This window comes from Carya illinoinensis, chromosome 3, assembly GCF_018687715.1.
Source record: "Carya illinoinensis cultivar Pawnee chromosome 3, C.illinoinensisPawnee_v1, whole genome shotgun sequence".
Classification (NCBI taxonomy): domain Eukaryota; kingdom Viridiplantae; phylum Streptophyta; class Magnoliopsida; order Fagales; family Juglandaceae; genus Carya; species Carya illinoinensis.
In genome coordinates, this window is record NC_056754.1 from 543252 (window position 1) to 560914 (window position 17663).

Below are 17663 nucleotides of genomic sequence, written 5' to 3' on the forward strand. Positions count from 1 at the left end.
TGTAGTGTTTCCTGAGCCAGAAATGGCATAGAGAAATTAAAGGTGATCAAAACAAAGGATATATAAAGACAGTCTGCAGCTTGATGATTCCCATTTGATCAATACGCGCGGCATGCATCCTCATTTTAACAAAATGATATATATTCCACTTTGAAACTAGAAATAAAAGCAAATAAATATTGGTCCATTTTGAAACTCCAACCAAACGATCGAGCTAGCATGCAAAAAACTATCAAATCATGTTTTTAACAAAATATAAAAGCCAATGACCAATCGCATCGCATCGCAAATATATATACAACTGTTTTGCCACAAATACAACATCACATGAATAGCTCTTTGCAATGTTACTTGACAAAATAAATCATGCAACGTATAATATATGGGTTTAATCATTAAACATATTACACCTAGTAATTTTTTTTATACATTTTAACCTATCATATGTATAAGGCCGGCCGTCTACGTACAGTCCGAATTGAGGACTCCGTGCGCACTCCTAAACAATATTGTCATTTGTCATTTGTGTGAATGACACGAATATACTCTCGTCCCTGATTCAATCTAGTTAAGATTTTTTGAAATCGCACATCTGAAATCTCGTTCAGAATTTCCCTCCCTCCTCTCTTCAATATTTGTCTGGCATCGACTTGATCTTCTCCCCCACCCTATCAGCCGCCGACCATGTGAGGATTCAAAAGATTTTTAGTTTTTAAAGCAAATGTCTGAAAAAAAAAAAAATCAACTCTAGTTTCACATGAGATCATTACAAAATAAACGGACTTTTGTGACCATAATTTAGTGATTAAAATGACTATTTCTTACTATTTTCATAAAAAATAGTCATTTTGATTACTAAATTTTAATCATAAAAATCCGATTCTCTTATAGTGGATATTCTTACTTGCAACTTTGCAATTGGATGTCAAATCTGAAACAACATGAAATTGATTAAACTTGCCTGGATCGAAACCATTACAGAAGAAAGCGCAATAATTTCATTTGTCTGAAAGATTGGTACACAGAGAAAGCAAAACAAAACTACTTGTCATTTCCTTTGTAAGTCAATCTTGTTATACTTTGTGTTGCTTGTACAAAAAATTTAATGGAGAAACTATTGCGATAGCCCACACTTGTGCGTTTATTTTATTTTATAAAGTAAAACAAAATAAAAATTTGTACACAAAGATGGGGAAGAAGGACCTCTGTAAGCATGGGAAGGAGGGGAAGAAGGAGGTGGTGAAGGCTCGGGAAGATGAGGATGGGGCTTAAACGATGCGGTTCATTTGGCTTTTCCGGTTTCCTTTCACTTACGTAAACTGTACGTACGTTTCAATAGAACATTGTCTTTTTCGAGTCTCCACTTAAATGAAACTGTGCGTTTTATAATTGCTACGGATGGCGTGCACGGGACTACGGGAGTCCCCATGCGCAGACTGTAATAAGAATCTCCTACGTATGAAACGTTTTATACGTAGGTCGGCCCACCAAGCAAAAACGCATGCATACGTAGTGTGGGTTCTGCAAAAGAAATCTCGTAGGTGCGCCCACTAAGCAAAGACACCAGTTGTCAAAAGGTCGATTACCCCGGGCCCCACGAAGTGGTCCCCATGCAGCTCCGTAGTCTGAGAGCCACGTGCACACTTTCCCAAAAAACTAAGTTTGAGGACCAAGGTACTCTCGACTTCAACGTCCCCATGTTCCTCCGGTACTTGGAAAGAATAAATATATACAAACTCGTATTTGTTTAGGGTCCTAAAATTTCAACGGGCTCCTTAAACAACGCAGAGATTTCTTCGACTCCGCCATGTGAGAGACATGTCTCGGTCTCTGAGCTTCCTATTCTCAGATTCTCTCTTTCTTTCTCTTATCTCTCTGAGATGCCCATATTAACTTAACATCAACATGTCCATTGGACCCCTGGAAACTTCGTAGCGATCTCGATCGTCACTTCTATCTCCTTTCTGAGACTAGTAAGTCATTTCAGTTTTATCGAATATATATACAATATTTTTTCTCACTTGCTCGGATCTCTCTCTCTCACACTTACTGCTTCTCATTTGCCAACTTGCACTTAGTTGTCCATTAATGGGTTTTTGTTATTGAATATGAATCTACGTGCTTTAATTACCCTGGCCTTCGGTTTCCACCGCTATTAATGAATGATTCTATTGAGTCCTTTACCTTCTTCTTGTTCTTACTAGTTCCTAGCTTCCTTGCCAAAAGAAACCTCTAATATTGTTCATTACGATCCCAACTACTAAATTTTCTTTCTTTATTCAATTCTCTCCATCCCACTAAGCTAGGGTCGATTTTTAGCATAGCTTTGGTTCAAATGCCTGGATGTTGTGCCAATTTGCTATCATCTTTTCCTTCAGCTATCATTGTTTCACGGTTATGTCCCTTTAAATTTTAATGGAGCTAAAATATAGAGTTGGATGGGTATTGGTGTCTGTGTAGGGCGTTATGTTTGAAACCAACCCCTACCAAGAAAAATGGGGTGCACTTCCTCTATGTACGCAGTTGGAAGGAAGAAGAAGAAGTTGATTGTCCCCGAAGTCGTGGTATTCGTCCCTTCAATGCCAATACCTGTACAATCTGATCTTCAAAGGCCGCTAAGAGGGTTAATTCCAAAAGATCTTGCCGATAGATTGTCTTGCATTCGGAATCAGATTGTTTTGGTGGCAGAAGATACTGGTCTGTCCTCACATGCCTAGTATTGCCAACTTATTGTTTATTGAGTACTTTAAGTGCGGTGGACGCAGGTTTTAAGGCCGAACCACCGTCTCCTTTTTCTCTTCTCACTCCATTTTTTTCCTTTTTTCTTATCCGTTTCGTATCTAATTTTATTTTAATTTTTGGAATCCCAAAAGATAGTTGGAAATCTTCAAACGCATATACACTGGTTTTATCGGCAACGAAATGGAGCATCATCAAAAGTACTTTTACTAAGCAGAAATTATGGTTCTTGCAGGTGGATCTGCAATAACTGAACTACGGCGAGCACTTGAGGAATACTTGTCTATTTTGATTGGACTCGTTAAGAAAGGTATCGTGATTCGTGAGTCATCTCTCTCTCTCTCTCTCTCTCTCTCTCTAGCTCTCTCTCTTATATGTGGAATAATTTGCAAATGTAACAGAATATGGTCTCGAGGGACTCATCGAATTCAAATGGAAGAATTTAGTAGATGGGCGACATGTAAGACTGTTGGAAACTCTGTATTGCATTTAATGGTTAAATATTTTGATTGATTGATTTCATTGTTGTAATCCAATTTGAAACTTGATGAGCAGGAAATGTGTGCATCAAACTCCTGGTATGAATTGCTATCTGTCATTCGCCTAATGGCTATGCTGACTTTGTCAGAGGCCGACTCCATATTGATTCCCAAGGACCTTTCTGGTTCTGGTATAAGGGTCGTATCTTCAGGTTTGTGCTCATCCATATGGAAATTAACCCCGCCAGATGGTCTATAATCTATATGTTGAATAATCAATAGTCATCTAATTGTACATGTGACATGTCTACCACCAGATTGCAAGAGGGATGCTGTTGATTTGTTACTCAAGGCGGCAGGATACTTGGAATTTTGTGTCCGGGATGTCCTGGTTCGCATACCCCCAGATATCAGGTATGTAAACAGACTAGAGAACTTTGGAATGCTTTAGCTTTCTTGTATCAACACTTAAGAGGTCTAATTAAGAAATCACGTGCATATATCCAGGAAAAGGTTCCCGAAAGACTTGCACGATGGTGTACTGGAGGCTATTTCCATTCAAGCACTAGGCCAGGTTTTCATGACTCAAAGTCACCAAATTTTTTTCTTATTTGAATGGGAGGAAATTCTTATAAATGATGTTTTTCTATGGTCATCGTTTTGATACCAGATCTTATCCGTTATCATAACCTAATTGCATCAAAAGCACAAATCTAGACTGTAGAAAATGTTTTTTCATATTTCATCCAAGCATATAAAATTTTTCTATGGATTAAAACACCTATTGAAAATGATGCTAGAAATAGTAGAAATTTCCAAGCACAGAATACTGATTGACATGCATTCAGAACACCAATGATGCAACTTAGCCCCCAAAAAGTCATTCTTTTTACCCCAAAAGGCCAAAACAATTGACATGCACACAGAAGTTTCATATATTTGATCCCATTTGCTCCGTTATCTTATTCTGTTCACAGATTCATCAATCAATGATTATTTAACGTACAAACTAATTGCTAAACTCTAACCTGAGTCTAGAGCTGTTAAAGAGATGTTGATCTTAGCAATGCATTCAGGGAACCGAAATTCAGCTCGGTTTAGCTGTTGAATGCCAAAAGGCCACTTTATCAGTCAAGAGGAGGTTGGCATGTGAACAGCTGAGCTATTTTAGCCAGGTGTGTATTTATATTTTGAACCTCTCATAAGCTAAAAGTTGAACTCATCATCAAGTTCTCGCACAATGCTTTATTATATTCTATGAACTGTCTTTCCTGAATTCTGTTTAATACTGTGTTTATTCAAGGTAATGCAACTAATAGAATCTAACATCTTTTCAAGTTATGTTAATTTAGAAGCGTATGCTCCTTATAGTGAAAGACTTGCCTGTTTCCTGAGAGAATTAAAAAAAAAAAAAAAAAAAGACAGAAAAAAAAAGAAAGACTTTTTCTCTAGGTATTAAACTTCAGAACTGCCATGATCTCATGCTTCTTTTGTTTTCCTATGTTTGATCAGGCTTACCAATGCTTGTCAGGATGTGATATGGATGCCGATAATGGATATGGAAAGAAGCATCTCTGGTTCATCAAATGGAAATTCCTCGGGGCAAAGGTTTCTAATGCAATCAATATCAAACTCATTAAACTTCATTCTCCTGGACTTGATCAGTAAATGTTGTGTATCTGAGTCTAGCTACTATATTTATATTTATATCTATCTAAGCAGGCTGCAGCTTACTACTACCATGGTCTGATCCTTGACAAGGGTAATGAACCATCAGGCCATGTTACTGCTGTATGTTGTTTTCTTGCTGCAGAACAGCTTCTGTCAGAGAGCAAGAAAGCTTGCTTGAACTTTTGCCTTGCAGCTCCGGTGACCAGGTTGGTTTTGATCGGTAGACTAAAATTAGTGCATGTCATTATTTATCCTCAAAGGAAATTTTTAGCTTTTCACTGACTCCATACCTTTCTCGCTGCTTCTGTTTTCTGTTCTTCTTCGTCCCCCCCCCCCCCCCCCCCCCCCCCCTTTTTTTTTCCCTTTTTTTTTTCAATGAAAGGGCTCCTCCACTCTGGGGGGCTATGAAGCATTTACATCAAAAAATTCCTGAAGTTGCATCAAGGAAGTCCCAGATGTATGGCTACCTCTTAGAACAAGAGAAGTAAGGGTCTTCCCATGCAGTCCTCTAGTATTATCCAAGTTCATTTAATTCTTTCTATGGGATAAATTGTTACCTAAAAGATAATTAAGTTTATATACCAAATTATTATTGGTGATTATGCAGCGCTCTCCAAGTATTGCCTGACCTACCAGATTTCCAGTTGTCGTTAAGACCAGATGACTATCAATTACCTCAAATCGATCCAGCTTGGGATGGTGAAAAATGGGAAGTTCAAGGACAGCCTCTAAAGGACCACTTAAAGGATAGTGAAGATGAGATTGAAACTGAATGAACACTTTGTATGACCTCGCCTTTTTTTGTCTGTCATCGGATACCAGCTTTGTGGACTAAACTTCACCACACTGTTATTAAAGCTAGCATATTTCTTTTGACTAAACTTCCATATCTTGATCCAGTTAAATGTATCATTCTCGTACCACCATCAATACGACACCTACTGGTGATCTAAAACTTGATGGAACCTTTAATGCAATTATTTCATATAGTTCAGATTATTATACAGCTATTATTTGTGAGGCCCTTGACTAGAACACTCTAGATTGATGACTGAGAGGCAGGACACCCACACTTGATGCTCCTCGATCTGGAAGGGTCTAAAAATCCATGGTCAGAAAAAGGTTTGATGCTAAATACAGGCCATTGAATATGTATAGGAAAGAAAAAAAAAAAAAAAACAAAGCACGAAGCCAACTTCCTTAATTAATTTGCGTCAACAAAGACAATAGAGGCAAAAACTCATTATTTATTGTACGTACGGTCCGTTATAATTATAGAAAAGGTTAAAATATTTACACTTTTTTCGTCAATATATATGGATATATATTGAATACGTACTGGACATGTTAAGATAAACTTCTAAATAGATTTTTTTTTTCCTTTTAATTAGTTCACCATGATCTGTAATTAAAGGCAGGTAAGATCCATTGATCGCATGATCTAAGCATGCATATATGTGGTGTTGACGATGTGTTTCGCAAGCTCTTGGGCTGGCTATCGGACACTTAGGTCTTTGTTTCGGGTTTTACAAACACAAAGCAACTCTTGCGTCCATCAACCAGTGTGGCGATTGGGAAGAATCTCCGATATCCAAGTCAGTAATAATCGAAGAAGGAAATCTTGAGATAGTTATTGTAGGTAAAGTTTAGAGAATCCCGCCCCTATTTTCGATGTTTAGAGGTTGTTTTTATACCTGTGTTTAAGATTAAAGACCCACAATTGAGCAGGGATATTTCTTGCCAAATCTCATTAAATGTGGTGTGGTCTTTTGATGAAATAATTAATACTGTGTGGTTTATTAGTGATGTCGAAATGTGGAGACCCATGAAGATAGCGTGCCTTTCTGTCTTTCTCCGGATGACTTTTGATACTCTTTAAGCCTTGGGCTGTTCAGACTTAGCACCTGTATCCATCCATTAGGATTGAGGGTCCTCGGGTGGGCTACCGAGGCACTCCGCAGGCGCAGGCCTAGAGTATTGGGCTTGGCTCCTCGGGCTTTTATTAGTTTATGGGAAGCATTTCCAGTCACGTGAACAGGGCCTATATTCTAGGACGTGAGGTTTCGGAAAAAATCCCCCTAACATGTGGTTCAACTAATACATCATCATAATTTATTTTCTTTCAACTCATCATGTGTATCAAACTTCATTTCATTTACAGTAATTAGCAGAAACTAGAAAGATCATCGAACTAATCTCGATCATCATATAATTTAGGCGCTTCCTTCGTGGACTAGAAAATAAAATTACCTTTAATTTAGTCGTCGTCGTCGTCATCATCATATATAGACAATACCTTGAATTAACATATAAATATTAATGGAATTAATATACATTCATTTTGTCAAAAAATGTCCTTATCATGCTGATGATGCATCTATATTTTGCTTCTTATTGTTGTTATTATTATACACAAATAAAACTACATTATTGTTGGAGTGGGAACTGTCTGCCGCGATTGTTTACCAGAAACATGCATTTCCATTTTCGCAAAAGACAACAAAGAGTACTAGAAACGACTACATGAATTCAACAACAAATTAAACTTAATTAAATTAAAATTGCAGGAAAACATTAAAAATAAAAAATAAAAATAAAAAAGTATGGACTCTGGAGTAAAGACAACTCACCTCCCTCACTCTCCGCCAAAGTAACGCCGCTAGCTGCTCTCTCTCAGTGCTCACTTCCGGCATTTCCGCTCTCGTTCCATCTGGCCTTCTTTCTTTATTTAGTTATTTAAATTTTATGTTTTTTTTCTTACTGTCTCTGTCTCTCTGTCTCACTTACAGGGCCTATAAAGCACCGGCTGAGAAAAAAATCAATATGCATATATATAAATAACTGACGACTTGGACAGCCAGATGAGCGCCGAGTGCTCTGTTCTGTGCAGAATCAACTGACCATCCATGGCCGCTTCTGGAGCTTCCCTTTATCTCTCCAATTTATCCCCGGCTTTCCGCCGGGATTCGACGTCTTCATCCCTTGGAAACTTGAAATCCACTCGGATTTCGACTTCTTCTTGGAGACTCGCTGTTTCCACCGAACAAAAGCCATCCACTTCAACGAGGAGTGATTTCTCAGAGAGGGGAAGGCTGGATATGGGTAAAGATGAACTTGAGGCCGTAGCTTCTGCAGCAGCGACTTCCGAGGATCCGGCGGTGGAGCGTAGGAGCTTGAAGGAGTACTTTGAGCGGTCGAAGGAATTGATAATCAGATCGGACGGTGGACCGCCTCGGTGGTTCACGCCCTTGGAGTGCGGCTCTCCGTTGGCTAATTCTCCCCTGCTGCTCTTTTTGCCCGGTCAGTCTTTAACGTTGGTTTTGGACCTTCGGTTTAATTAGTTAGCGTGGAAGAGAACAGTAATTTCTTTTCTTTTCTAATTTTCATTCTGGCGGCTCTAGATTTCCAGTTTGAATGGGGTCCTAGTGAACTGTATCACATGTGGAATGTTTTAATTGGTCACAAAATTTTAGTGATAAGTACGGAATCAATCAAATCACTTGTAAAATAATAATTAAGTCATCCCATAAAGATAAAATATAAATGCCATCATTGTATTTAATGAACTAATTTATTTGTAATTACTAATTAAGCCTTAATTTTATTATGGTCATTAAATTTATAACATTTTATTTTTGACGTGGAAACATAACAGGTCTTATCGGTGGTGGACTTGGACTTATTAACCAACATCGTAGACTGGGAAAGTAAGCACTCACTGAAATCTCAATTCTACGACCAATAAGCATACCTCCACCCCTTAATTTCGAAAATCATGGAGGATTTTAAAGTAACTAAATATTTTCATCCGGAGAATTTTCCACTATTTTCTACTGGCAAATGAATGCTGCCTAATTTTTCTATCTCACCATGAATATTGAAGGATTTTTGAGATGTGGTGCTTGCACATTCCAGTTATGGATCGAACTCCATTTACAGGTCCTCTCTCTTACTCGCTTTTATTTATTACACCTCAATTTCATGCATGCCAACGACATATATACTAGATGGTTCGTGTAGCATTAGTTGTTGCTCTATTCGAGGTATATGTTCTTCTTTTGCGGTGAAATTGTAAAAAATTGATAAGTTGCTAGACCTTACTGAAACCTTGTTCTAGCACCACTCTCAAACAAGGACTTGGCAACAGTAATTAGGATTAAAGTGGTAGAAGCAAGTGAATCGATTAAAGTAGCTGAAAACTAAGGAAACCCAACGAATTTACAACAACGTAGGGTACTAAGTTTTTCGTTAAATAGACGAACAAAATAACATTTTCACAACTTAGTTATATTGACAGGTAACTCCACTTATACATCATATTTAATGACTTGGCATTATATTTATACATCATATTTGTACTTCTATTTGAACGAGAAGCTGATCATTAGTCTAGATCTTCATTTTTCAGACTTGGCGAAGCTGGTTGAAAGAACAATTAGGACAGAGAATCACCGTTCACCTAAAAGACCCATATATCTTGTTGGAGAATCCTTTGGAGGATGCCTTGCTCTGGCTGTGGCAGCTCGTACTCCTGATATTGATCTTGTCCTAATTTTGGCAAACCCAGGTAAGGAGTTTGTCTTTTAAAATATTTTCTTTCAAATTTCCTTTTTTCCCCTTGCAAAATCAACAGCGCAAATGCTGATGAAGACCTGTCTAGCTAGTAGCTAGCGATGCTTCTGAGACATAACTCAAATGCCTAGAGTCACTTCAATACCCAACTGAAATTTAAAGATGTTTTTTTTTTTTTTTTCGCTTGCTCTTCTTGATGCCTGCCTATACGTTGTTTTGTTTGCAGCTTCATCCTTTAGTCGGTCTCAACTACAACCTCTGATACCATTATTGGACATTATGCCTGACCAACACAATGTTAGCCTCCCCAACATGTTGAGATTGATGACAGGTTTGCTTTCCTCATTCTTCGAGTTTCCATCTTTTGGAGTACTTTCCAGTTGCTCAAGATACATAATCATTTCCACCTAGAGGCTAGAGCTAACAAAGCTTGCAAACCTGTTCCTTTAACATGTCTTATGCGGGTTTTAAGTTAGGAAAATGAATTTAGTATGAGAATGGTAAAATCTTACGTAAAAGGAATAAAAACCTTAAATACAACACATTTTTTAAAGAAAAATGACAGTAGACTCTGGTTGCTGGTTTGGGACGACATAAAACTGCATGCCATAAGATGGGTTGCTTGGGGTAGGTTTCCTCGTATAGATCAGAATATCTATAGAGTACATTTCAGAAGTCCTAATTATTATGCATGGAGAAATTGAGTATTATTGGAAAAAAAATTCTACTCATCATCATCACACCACACACCACACACCACACATAATTTTTTAGTACCTTTTTCTTACCAAATGTGTAGTGTATGGATGATAAATAGATCAAGAATTTAATTAGTTTAGGAAGAACAAAACAAACAAAAAAAAATTTTAAAATATATAAAAATAATTGTGATGTGTGGGAATAATGAGTAACAAAGCTATGAATAGAATATTCTTAGCTCTTGAATATTTAGACAAAGAAAATAAAGTCAGTCAGTTAAATAAAACATTGCAACGGTCATGAATTACATTGAGTTTCCATGAGCTAATAGGCAAAAGTTCTGTTATTTCAACTGATCTTTCAAATCGGTCAAGAGTCCAAACTTATATTATTGGACTGAGATTGCGGATAACTTGATTATTGTGGAGTCTTTCGGATCAAAGTTGGGATTACAGCTTAATTTAACCAATGGTGACTCTGTGACCCTTAGGCAATCCTCATACAATTTAGTGACCCTAGGGACATGGATTTGGTTTGTTCAATTTGCTGATTCACCTCATGTGGTTTTTGTGATACCAAGATAAAAGAGGCTCACTTCGAAGCAGGATCATTACGTAGTTTGCCCATTTCAAGCATGTAATCTATAAAGGATGGATAATGTAGTTTTCTTTGACTTATCCCTATACTGGGGCACACAGATCTTGAGTTCTTGTTTATTGGGTCTTCTGTTCTGCAGAATATTCTTTACTTTCATTTCTTTTCCTTTTTTGTTTTTCAACTGTTCTCTTTTCTTTGGCGTACAAAAATGGATTTTGAGTTGTAATTGTCAATATTGCCTTAACAAACTGATGGATGGAAAGGGGCTTCTTGGCCTAAGGTGTAGAATTGTTGGACTAAACTTTTTACCTCTTTAAATTGATACCATGTATTAAAAGATTTCAAGCTGTTGTTATTTTTATTTAAAAAACTATTTATTTTAATGAAACTGCTATAAAAAACTGATTATGTATTTCTTATCATTATCCCTTCCATGTTGAAAATGATGAGCACCAAGAAATATGAACTATTTTCAAATGAAGTATCCATGTGCGTGTGTATATATATATTACACATTTATATATGTATGCGAAAATTAAGTATACAATATTTCTGTATATATGCATTAATGGATGTATGTATACTTGCATGTATATCCTCCATTGACACTAGCAAATGTAAAATTCCCATTTAGGTGATCCTTTGAGGATGGCGATGGACAGTGTACTGGAGGGATTTCCTTTACAACAAACAGTTGGGGAGCTATCACAAGATCTTGTTTCAATTTCATCTTATCTCTCGGTAAGCTTCGACTTTAAAACATGAATAGGCCGGATATATGTGCATATAATATATATATATATATATAAGCACATATAATATACTAGAGAGGTGCCATACCATCAATATTGATGGGGCCTCACCCATTTTTGTATATGCAGATGTAATTACTTAGACATCACAACTGCCCAAATTAATTCCTAGACGGCAAAAATAGTTACTTCCAAACTTGGATCCAACTTATAAAGCCAAATGACTTGTTTTTTTAAACTTCAGTCTGTGTGTTGGATGACACTGTATACATGGAAATAAATAGAGTACCTGTGTGCTTATAGAAAGAAGATTTGAACTGTTATTTTTCACTCTGCGGTCAGTTTTTCTTTCTTTTCTTTCTTCTTTTTAACAAGCTAAATTGCCTTGCTATAAATGTAGTATCACATGCCACTTTGTGAAATTTAAAATATCAAGATAGAAGCAGTTCACTATTCCTACACCGATTAAAGAGAGATTGCAATTACATTGATAGCTCTGGACTGCTGTTTGACTTCAAACTGAGATAGTTGGCTTTTCCTTACTCTTTTTATGTTTGTCCTCATGCTAATATTTTCTCCTTATACACCTCTGAATGAGAATGACTGAATTTTTTGAAAAACATCAATGACAAATTTCACAGGTTCTATCCGATGTCTTACCCAGAGAAACACTTCGCTGGAAGCTGCAGATGCTTAAATCAGGTTCAGCTGTTTCCAATTCACGCCTCCATGCTGTAAAAGCTCAAACACTGATACTCTCAAGGTTCCTATTCTTTTCTGTAGCCCCAACCCATTTCAATAATCAACAATTAAATCTCGTTGTAATATTTGGGAAAACTATTCTTTTAAAAAAAAAAAAAAAATAGAGCTACTACAAAAGTGAACGTATTTAAAATTTAGTTTCTTTAGTATTATTTGCTAATTTTAGAAAATTCACACCTGTAAAATCATATATTAACAATAGTTGGTCTTCCTGTTGGCTTCTCCTTCGCCTTTGAGGGCTCATTGTTTATTATCATCAGGTTCATAAATGACAACAATTGTAATCATTCCTTGTGGACTTTTTGATTCAATTTATGTACCCCTTGATCATGATAAAACCTCTGCTTCATCAGGAAAGGGGAAGCTAAAACGATGAAAAGGAATCAAAGCATTAGAGTATTCTAAGTTTTATAAGAAACGTAAGAGAAAAATGTACTTGCTATATTTGGGTTTATTAAATTAAGGATATATTATTGAATGAATGATAGTCTAATTTCTGAGTGGACCAAATGGCGGCCTCTTCTCCTCAATATCTATTCCATTGTTTCATTTTTGGAGCCTATGTAGGTCAAATATTGACCCAATCAAGAATGGCATCTGCACCAATGAAATTACAGGCTTTAAGCTCTGACAAACTTTATATTCCCAGCAAGAGTACGATTATATATACTTCCACTATGAGGACATCATTACAATATTTGTTCTGTATACCTGTAGGGCTTTCCTTGTTTTTTGTGTGGTTCTTTAAAGAATGTTTGGTTTAGTTCACTCTTTGTCTCTTTTAGTGGAAGAGATCTGTTGCTACCTAGTCAAGAGGAAGGTGAAAGGCTGTGTCGTGCTCTGCCAAAATGTGAGATTCGTAAGTTCAGCGACAGCGGTCATTTTCTCTTCTTAGTAAGAATCTATCTTCTGTCTCTGTCTCTCTCTCTGTGTACATGATCCTGTGCTTGGTTTTTCCTGCCTGCAGAGGCTTTAGGATAAACAAAAAGCATGAAGAAAGGTTTTTAACAAACTTTTTAATGAATTTCTTGGAAGATAGATGCTGCTCTAACCATATGAAACCAAAATGGATACATGGGGCTCATATTCTGTTAATACAAGACAAAAAATTATTTCCATGATCTTTCGAAAATATACGTACTATGCATGGATTTTTTTTGTTTATTTGTTACATTCCGAACTGTCACGCATCAGCATTTGTGTGAAACTACTATTTTGAATGGGATTCTTCAGCTTTAGATATATTGCATTTCTATTGAATTTTGCCCCTTTTTCCTTCCCATGTATATCACAAGTTCTGCCCATGTATGGCAGGAAGATGGTATTGATTTGGTAACTATCATTAAGGGTGCTGGTTTCTACCGCCGTAGAAAATACAACGACTATGTTTCAGATTACATGCCACCAACCCCTACTGAGTTTGGAAAAATATATGATGAAAACAGGTGGGTCACACTTTGTTAGAAACATACAGATACTTTCTTTAATATGACATGTCCAAAATCTGAGGTAGCTGACCGATCCATCACTTGCTTACATGTGGAATGGGGCGAAGCTGTTGTCAACCAAGTAAAAGCATCGATTAATAACAGTAGAGCTTATAATAAGATTATATTCACACAACACTAGATAAAAGGTAGCTAATGGGCCACATGCATTTGGTTGTTTCAACTATTTTGTTTCATCTGAGGTGTCAGGTTGGAGAATGTCTTTGTAGATCGACTCTATATCCTGTTGCATACCACATTGATCAGTACATATTCTATAAAGAATGCTTGCAGCTGATCTGGCAGTTACTCGAGACAATTTTTTATGCACTTTTATGATTGACTCTATATGCTATTCCATGCCACATTGATTTAAGTTTAGGATGCTTCCAGATGGATTAATGATGTCACTAGTCCTGTGATGCTGTCAACTTTAGAGGATGGGAAGATTGTGAGGGGCCTTGCCGGAATACCTTCAGCAGGTCCTGTCTTGCTAGTAGGATATCATATGTTACTTGGACTTGAATTGGTTCCCTTGATAACCAATATTTATCGAGAAAGAAATATTCTTGTGCGGGGGATTGCACATCCACTGACGTTTATGAAGATTAAACAAGGAAAGTTACCTGATTTATCACTCTATGATACATACAGAATAATGGGTGCAGTTCCTGTCTCAGGGACTAACTTCTACAAGCTTTTGTCTTCAAAGTCTCATGTCCTGCTGTATCCAGGGGGCATGCGTGAGGCTCTCCATCGGAAGGTAACTTTTTACCTTCCCTTATATAAACATTTGCACTATAGTTAAATCAGATTTTTTTTTTTTTCTTCCTTTTTGGTTGAATAAAAATTCAGTATTTTGGTTTCAAAAGTATCTGAATCTTTCCTTGTGTTGCAACTCAGGCATACTGCACTGGGGTAGAGGTTAAACCTTGCTCAACTATTGGAATATCACCTGTTAGCCCATAATATAGCCTAGCCCCACCATGACCCTGGTCAATGCTGCCTGGGCCTGCTTGCATTAGAACCAGTTGAGGTCGTACCGGGTTGACTACAGACAATATAAATATTCTAAAACAATAATTCAAATGTGATTTTTTCACTTTAAGATGGAAAGTAAAAGCTTTCATAATGACAAGAATAAGGAGTATCCTTAAAACTCCACATATCAATTCCCTACATCTGTGATTACTTGTACTCGGTTGATCAGCACCATAACTACATAAAACATTATGTGTTAAAACTTGACATATATCCCGAGCTCAGCCCCCTACGACTTCTTGGCTAGTGTTCCCAATCAAGGCTCAATCCAAGCCAAGGAAAAGCCTAACTTTCCAATTTATTGTTTGGATCCACTTGGTTTGCTTTTATCTGCTTGAGCTGCAGTGGTATTAATGTGCAATTTTGTCCTCTATACCTTCAGCATGCTTTACGTGCTTATTCGCTTTGGTGTTACAGACGTGACCACAAAAATGAGATATAATTATTAGAACATACAAATTTTAATACTTTTGAAATCCTTGGCTCTTTCTACTTTATAGGGTGAAGAATACAAGCTAATCTGGCCAGAACAAGCTGAGTTTGTCAGGATGGCAATAAGATTTGGAGCCAAAATCATACCTTTTGGTACTGTTGGAGAAGATGATATTGGCAAAGTAAGCTAAAAAAATTCTCTGTTTTTATCAATTATTAGCTCCAACATATAGTTATATTGATATTTGCATTAAGCACAAAAGCGTGATTTCTAGTCTGCCAGTTGAATACATACATGTATAGCACGGGTCATCACTTTGGACATTGAAACCTAGATCTATATGCATATGCATTTTAATTTATCATAATTTCCGTATCTATCATTGCTTGAAAATATTAGTTTGTCATGTGGACACAACCATACGCTGAAGTGTCGTAACAAAACAGTTCCTTGCCATAACTTATTCAATGTAAATTAAGGTGAGCTTTGTTAGAAAATTTCCAACTGGTGCTGAACAGATGCTGATGTGAATATTGTTTTGAGAAGAGTATGACATTCTAGTTTCTTTGAAGGAAGGTTTGTACTTGGAAAAAATCTATATATTTGCAAGCCTCATTTTTTACACACCCAACATACTGCTAACGTGGAAGTGTTCCATATCATCTATTTTAAAAAATTTGGTATTTTTTTTCAAAGTTGAATGGGTACCACAACAAGTAGTATGTTAACACACCAGCTTGTGTGGAGCAAAGCTTTTGTACTTGACATATATATGTCCCTTACGGATACTTGTTTTTTGAGGCTAGCTTATGTTTGGATTCATATTTTTGTCACTGGACTTGACTGGTCTCTGCTCTCTAATGGATGATCAATTTCATATTAATTGATAGGTGGTTTTCGATTATGATGACCTAATGAAGATTCCTTACTTTAAGGGTGAGATAGAAGAATTAACGAATGAAGCGGTAAAGTTAAGGTATGTTAAGCTCCTCTTGTCATTTTGACTTGCATTATATATTTTCTTCCCAATTATACATGGTCTCAAATTGATTTTTCCCTTACCTTTCTTTGCCTGTTCTTTCTTTAATATTACCATCATCTTGTATTGTAGAACTGATGCTAATGGGGACGTGGCAAACCAAGATGTTCACCTCCCTGGAATTTTACCCAAACTTCCTGGTCGGTTTTATTTCTACTTCGGGAAACCAATTGAAACGGAAGGTATGGCCCTTCAAAATTGAGGGGTATTGGTTAAAAAATATTAAAATACAAGTGGCTACTTTGAAAAAAATGGTTTTTTTTTAAATAAATAAATAAAATTGGCACATCTATTTGTCACAGGTAGCCATCACTGCATTTCATTCATCTTAGAGATATATTTCCTAGATTGGAGACTTTAAAGTCAGTGGATGTTTATCCAAAGTACTTAATTCACTGAGTTGGCTAGAAGAAGCTTAAGAAGAACTATTGCAACTAACAATCATATGATCTGTCCATGCCATTGATCTGATATTCTCTACACTTACGGAGCGTTTGTCAACCCTCCAGGTTGCACCATTATGACATTCCTGTGCCATTTATGTCATTATAGTCTATTATCCCAATTCCAAAACATTAAATATTATATTGTTTTAGAAACTACTAGATCATCATGATACACTTATCTTAAAAGTGTAAATTAGTAAGATTTATGGAATAGTAGTGGAGGGTGTTTGGTTTGCAGATTCAATGGGCTTAGGGTATTTTTAAGTACTGTAGTCAACCCACTTCAAGTCCACCATATCTTAGCTAGCTAATCTAAAAACAGTTATAAACTGTGCCTCTACTTGAGCAACATTCAGTTGACTTCTGGATTCAAGTTTTCTTTTCTTTTCTGTGTGAGGTGCAAGTTGATTAATATATATGATTTTGCTAATTTTCTGAAGGGAGGAAGCTGGAACTAAAAGACAGGGAAAAATCTCATGAATTATATTTACAAGTCAAGTCTGAGGTCCAGAAATGCATTGCCTATTTGAAGGAAAGAAGAGAAAATGATCCTTATAGAAATCTGATTCCTCGCTTAATTTACCAGACCATACATGGCTTTACAGCTGAAGTCCCTACATTTGAACTCTAATTGTTTCGTGTATTGAAGATCATCATGAATCCCACCATTTTATTCCATTCTCAAAGATGCCTGTCTGACTTATCCTGCTGGAGTGTAGGATATAATCGCCAGGCATGGGAAGAGTTTTAAGGGTGTCTTTAATTTTTAATTGGCCTGCAGATTAAGCAAGCTAGATCATATATATATATATATATATATATATAGAGAGAGAGAGAGAGAGAGAGAGAGAGAGAGAGAGAGAGAGAGAGAGAGAGAGAGAGAGATCAAACTAGTGGTCCATCTCATGGTCGTTCCATCTATATACAAAGATCAGGCATGCATGCA

At 36.7% G+C, this 17663-nt stretch overlaps 2 protein-coding genes across 9 annotated transcripts; both read left to right on the forward strand.

Moving 5' to 3' along the window:
- The first annotated feature begins 1713 nt into the window (after positions 1 to 1713).
- On the forward strand, positions 1714 to 5888 carry LOC122302238 (BRO1 domain-containing protein BROX homolog). 3 transcript variants are annotated; one of them, XM_043113393.1, is made up of 12 exons: positions 1714 to 1973; positions 2461 to 2697; positions 2975 to 3049; positions 3141 to 3199; positions 3295 to 3430; positions 3536 to 3632; positions 3726 to 3792; positions 4295 to 4393; positions 4731 to 4826; positions 4938 to 5095; positions 5272 to 5373; positions 5497 to 5888. In XM_043113393.1, the coding sequence occupies exons 2-12, from the start codon at positions 2496 to 2498 to the stop codon at positions 5663 to 5665; spliced, it is 1260 nt and encodes a 419-aa protein (XP_042969327.1). In that variant the 5' UTR covers positions 1714 to 1973; positions 2461 to 2495; the 3' UTR covers positions 5666 to 5888. The 3 variants fall into 3 exon arrangements, with proteins under 3 accessions (XP_042969327.1, XP_042969329.1, XP_042969328.1); XM_043113395.1 differs by having other exon boundaries at positions 4980 to 5095; XM_043113394.1 differs by having other exon boundaries at positions 1716 to 1973; positions 4941 to 5095.
- Positions 5889 to 7334: 1446 nt separating this feature from the next.
- On the forward strand, positions 7335 to 17487 carry LOC122302237 (acyltransferase-like protein At3g26840, chloroplastic). Of its 6 annotated transcripts, XM_043113388.1 has the most exons (15): positions 7340 to 7539; positions 7679 to 8189; positions 8545 to 8596; positions 8773 to 8828; positions 9283 to 9456; positions 9688 to 9792; positions 11392 to 11498; positions 12151 to 12272; positions 13057 to 13165; positions 13586 to 13716; positions 14152 to 14521; positions 15300 to 15413; positions 16123 to 16208; positions 16344 to 16453; positions 17158 to 17487. In XM_043113388.1, exons 2-15 carry the CDS (start codon positions 7796 to 7798, stop codon positions 17346 to 17348), a joined length of 2121 nt encoding a protein of 706 aa, XP_042969322.1. In that variant the 5' UTR covers positions 7340 to 7539; positions 7679 to 7795; the 3' UTR covers positions 17349 to 17487. The 6 variants fall into 6 exon arrangements, with proteins under 6 accessions (XP_042969325.1, XP_042969324.1, XP_042969326.1 ...); XM_043113391.1 differs by lacking the exon at positions 17158 to 17487 and adding an exon at positions 16574 to 16981 and having other exon boundaries at positions 7335 to 8189; XM_043113392.1 differs by having other exon boundaries at positions 7338 to 8189; positions 14413 to 14521.
- Positions 17488 to 17663: the final 176 nt, after the last annotated feature.